Below are 4,361 nucleotides of genomic sequence, written 5' to 3'. Positions count from 1 at the left end.
AGGCCCAAGCAATTGTACAGCAGCATCCAGACTGATGTGGGCGAAGATTTTCCTTTATTCATTTTTAGTTTTATTTAGGGGAGAAAGGACTAGAGGGAAAAGATGATGCCAACACATTGGGCATTAGCATGGCCCCTGCACATGGAGGACACAGATGGTGTTCACTCTGGACTTGGTAGGTGACAGTGAATATGCCCCACAAAGAAGGCCCCCACAGCTGCAAAAGCCCCCCTCCTCATTTTTCTTAGTTTCAAGACACCCAAACCCCAACCCCAGCTTCACTCATCACTCTCAGTAAGCAGATCTGCTAGCCAGTTGGGCTTTCACTTCTGTGGACTCAGAGTCCCACCCCCCAAATAAGCATGCATCCCCCTAGAGACACAGGGAAACCGACCCAGGCTGCTGGAATACAGAGAGACGGCATGCTTTGTTTTTCATCATCCACCAGCTTGGGAGAAAGGCTGCTTGCCATCATACCAATGAGAGGTGGGAAAGGCCTTCTGGCCACCACCTTTCCCATCTCCCCAGGGCTGTCTGCTGCTCATACCCTGGCCCTGCCTGATCTTCAGTAATCCCAGCCAGCAGCTTTTCAACACTTCTCTTGAGAAAAACAGACATTTGGGAGCTACAGAAGTAGGGCTCAACTGAACAGTGAAACCAAAATTTTCTTTTCCGTCGAGGCTTGTTCGACCCAAAGGTCTCATCCTGCTCCCTCAATGGGACTTCTGATGTTTGAAGCCCTCAAACCTAGCTCCAAGCAGCCCCAGCAAACTGTGGGCCCTGTGGAATGTATTCAGTCACAACAAGCTATCGGCACCCAGTCTCCCTGCAGCCTCCCAGAGCGGTCTTGGGTTTTCTGCTCAGTATCTCTCCCCATGGTTTGCTGTCGTGTCCTGAATTGGAGGTGCCCAGGGTGGCAGGGGAGGTGTCAGGTGCCCTTGCTTTCTGTCCTCTCCTCATCCGCCGTCTGGGCATTACTGACCGCACGGAGCTGCCCCTGGGCCATGGGCTTTACCGACAGGACCAAGCGTTTGCGGAATGTCTCACAGAGCACAATGTACACAAAAGGGTTGAGGCAGCTGTTGGCATAGCCCAAGCTGATGGCTGCATTGTACAGGTAGACGAAGGTGAGTGTTGGGCGGCTGATGGACAACTGGGTCAGCTGTAGCACATAGTAGGGCGCCCAGCACACAAAGAAGACCAGGCAGATGGCGATGGCTGTGCGGGTCACCCTCTTTGTCCGCAGCCGGATGCTGCGTTGGGAGGCGGGGGCCACCGAAGATGTCATGCGCTGCAGGATTCTCACATAGGCAGCCGTGATGACCACAAATGGCAAGGCAAAGGCCAGGAAAAACTGGTATAGGGTGAACCAGTAGAGGTCGGTGTCCGGGTTGGGCAGGCGGATGCCGCAGCCCACTGCGCCCCCCGGGAAGGGGATGAGCCTGGCGTAGAGCCACACGGGGGTGATGCTGATGAAGGAGAGGGCCCACAGGAGGCAGATCACCAGGGTAGCCACAGAGGGCTTCCGGAACTTGGTGGAGGAGATGGGGTGGACGGTGGCCAGGTAGCGGTCGATGGCCATTGCAGTGAGGATATAGGTGCTGGTGAACTGACTGTTGGCGTCCATGGCCGTAATGAGCGTGCACATGGTCTCCCCAAAGTGCCAGACACCATTGCCCATGAGCTGGTGGATCATGAAAGGCATGCCCAGAAGGAAGAGGAGGTCCACCACTGAGAGGTTGATGATGAAGATGTCAGGAACATTACTACACCAGTGGAGCTTGGACTTCTTCACCACCGCAAAGATGACCGTGGAGTTCCCGACAATGCCCAGGAGGCAGATGGTGCCGAATACCGAAGGCATGATGATGTTGATGTAGGAAACTCTCCCTGTGCGAGGAGGCAAGCCTGGGGACAGAGAGAGCAAGTGCTGGACATTTGACATGGACTCTGCTCCAAAGGCAGGTGTCCCCCTGGCTTGCCCAGCCTCCATCCTCTCTACTCCTCTACTCAGGGCCCACCGTTCCTCTGGACTCCTTCTCTCTTCCCACCTCCCTCCCCACACTGCTGCTTACCCAGCCCCAGCCCCTCCTTCATCACTCCCTGCTCAAACCTACAGATCCCTGCGCCACCTGTTAGTTAAAGGGCCCAGTCCTTTGCCTCCTGCTTCTCAGAAAGCCCAGAGTCGGGAACCACAGATGTTTGCAGACAATTACTCTGCGGATCCCCGGGCTTTGCCAGAAACCTCATTAAAATAGCCTAAAGGACATGAAAGTGTTTTTTCTTTGTAGCCCTGATCATTCCGTTTTAGATATTGTTGGTTGGAAGCTGTGGCCTCTCTGTGGGTGACTGTCTCGTGAAGGCTTTTGCCCATCCGGTGCTAGGTTAGGCCCGCGCCTTCCTCCTCCTGGCCTCCTCTCAGGGATTTCCTCGGTTGGTATCTCCTGTGCCCGGGCTTCCCGAGTGGTGCACAGACCAGAGCTGTGTGTGTGCCCAGCAGCTCGAGAATTTTCTCCACACAGCCCTTTTCTCTTTTCCTTCCTTCTCCTTCAAAGCGAAAATCTCAGGGCATCTGGAAATGTCAGGAAGCTTAATTCACCAGAAAAGTTAATCCCCTCACAGCTCTGTGAAGTCCTCCCTTCCCACGGCTTCTACCAGGGGCCAGTGAGGATGGCTCAGACCCCATTCCCAGAGTGTGAGTAAAAACCCAGGTAACTGAATAAATACCTCCAGCTGCCTCCCACGCGCTCTCCTCTGGCTCCTCTTGCTTGCTTTTCCAGAAGGATTTTTTTCTGCAAAGCATCTTTGGAACTCATCCTCCCTCACGCTGGCCACCATCCCGCGCCCCTCCTGCCTGTGCCTGTGGCCCCTTCTCTACTTGCACCCCTTCTGCCCCCACTCCCCTCCCCCTCTGGGCAAAGCAGAATGCAGAGCTGGTCCCCACAAACTGTGATAAAGTTTCCCGAGCAGTTTGGCTCAGGTGTGTAACCTCTCCACTTCCCACCCCCTAGCCCCAAGGAGGAAGGAGGGCTCCCTGCCCACTCCACTCACCGCCCAAGGTGAGGTTGTCTGGGCCATCGGAGGTGTTGCTGGCATTGGGGCTGATGGGGAGAAGAGAGGCTTCCAAGTCCATCCTCCTCGGGTGCCCGTGCCTGCTCGCCGAGTGGGGCTTCCGTGCACCCACGCAGGCTGCGGCAGCTCGGGACCCTGCCTGCACGCCCGCCGGTCGCCACCGTGTCCTGCCCAAGCCCGAGCCCTGCAGTCTGGAAGGGGGTCTCCCTTAGCAGCCCGCAGTCTCTCCGCCTCCCAGCCCAATGCTCGGCTTCTCACCGCCTCCTTCGAGGCTCCCACTGACATCACCTAGACACATTAACATTCGGAGGCAGATGCACATTAACCTCTTCAGGCCCGGCCTGCAGCTTCCACTCTGACTGCCTGCAGAGCCGGAGGGGGCCCTGGGGAAGGGCAGGGGCGCACAGGCAACCCCCACAGGGAGAGCACCTCCTGTCCCCTGCACAGGGACTGTGTCTCTGTGGGGTTTGGAGCTGCTGCTTCCTTCACATGGGGATCGAGGTCTCTGCAAAGTCAAAAAGGTAAAGCCATGGGCTGCCTTCCTAGCCTGGGAGGTGTGGGTGGCTGGTCCGAGTAGAAAGGGTCAGTGGTGACTATTCCCAGAGCCTGGGAATCAAAGGTTTCCACGGCAGCCTGCTTGCCCCCTACTCATACCCAAGGCCACCCTCAAACCCCTCCCCAGTGCCCTGAGGGAATCCCACTCTCTGGCCAGCTGAATTGCCAGGGTCAGGCTGTAGCTTCTGAGTCACGGGCTGCCGAGCCCTCCACAGGCACTCAGCAGTGACTCAGGTCACTCGTGCTGGCCAAGGCCAGGGCCTCAGGGACCAGAAGGGGAAAAACTTTTTATTTTTTAAGTGCTTGAGGTCTTTAAGGTTTTGCCTGGGACTCCTTGAGACAAATATCAAGGGCATAAGCCCCCAAAGAGTCCCTGGGTGGTGCAAACGATTAAGCACTCATCTACTAACTGAAAGGTTGGTAGTTCGAACCTACCCAGAGGCACCTCGGAAGAAAGGCCTGGTGACCTGCTACCAAAAGGTCACAGCAATGAAAACTCTATGGAGCACAGTTGTCCTCTCACACACATGGGGTCTCCATGAGTCAGAGTCAACTCAATGACAACAACTGGTTGTTGTTGTTATAGTAAGCCCCAAGGAGATCAACAACCAGGAACAGCCTTAGAGGACAAAAGTATTGCATGACTTCCATACAGTGACCTCCTGTTGCAGCCACCATTGTCCTTCACAGTCAAGAGCTGCAACCACACCCACTGCCAGACTCAGGAGCCTAAA

General features: G+C 55.8%; 1 protein-coding gene across 3 annotated transcripts; it reads right to left on the bottom strand.

Annotated features, from left to right (window-relative positions):
* Window positions 1-683: 683 nt before the first annotated feature.
* MCHR1 (melanin concentrating hormone receptor 1) lies at window positions 684-3,493 on the bottom strand. Of its 3 annotated transcripts, none has more exons than XM_004373889.1 (2): window positions 2,600-2,706; window positions 684-1,908 (listed from the first exon to the last, which is right to left on the bottom strand). In XM_004373889.1, the coding sequence occupies exon 2, from the start codon at window positions 1,862-1,864 to the stop codon at window positions 929-931; it is 936 nt and encodes a 311-aa protein (XP_004373946.1). In that variant the 5' UTR covers window positions 1,865-1,908; window positions 2,600-2,706; the 3' UTR covers window positions 684-928. The 3 variants fall into 3 exon arrangements, with proteins under 3 accessions (XP_004373946.1, XP_004373945.1, XP_004373944.1); XM_004373888.1 differs by lacking the exon at window positions 2,600-2,706 and adding an exon at window positions 3,399-3,493 and having other exon boundaries at window positions 774-1,908; XM_004373887.1 differs by lacking the exon at window positions 2,600-2,706 and adding an exon at window positions 3,052-3,133 and having other exon boundaries at window positions 929-1,908.
* Window positions 3,494-4,361: the final 868 nt, after the last annotated feature.

Source organism: Trichechus manatus, unplaced genomic scaffold, assembly GCF_000243295.1.
Source record: "Trichechus manatus latirostris isolate Lorelei unplaced genomic scaffold, TriManLat1.0 scaffold00027, whole genome shotgun sequence".
NCBI classification, from domain to species: Eukaryota; Metazoa; Chordata; class Mammalia; order Sirenia; family Trichechidae; genus Trichechus; species Trichechus manatus.
Note: the sequence above shows the minus strand (reverse complement) of the source record. Positions and strands in the feature narration are given on the sequence as shown.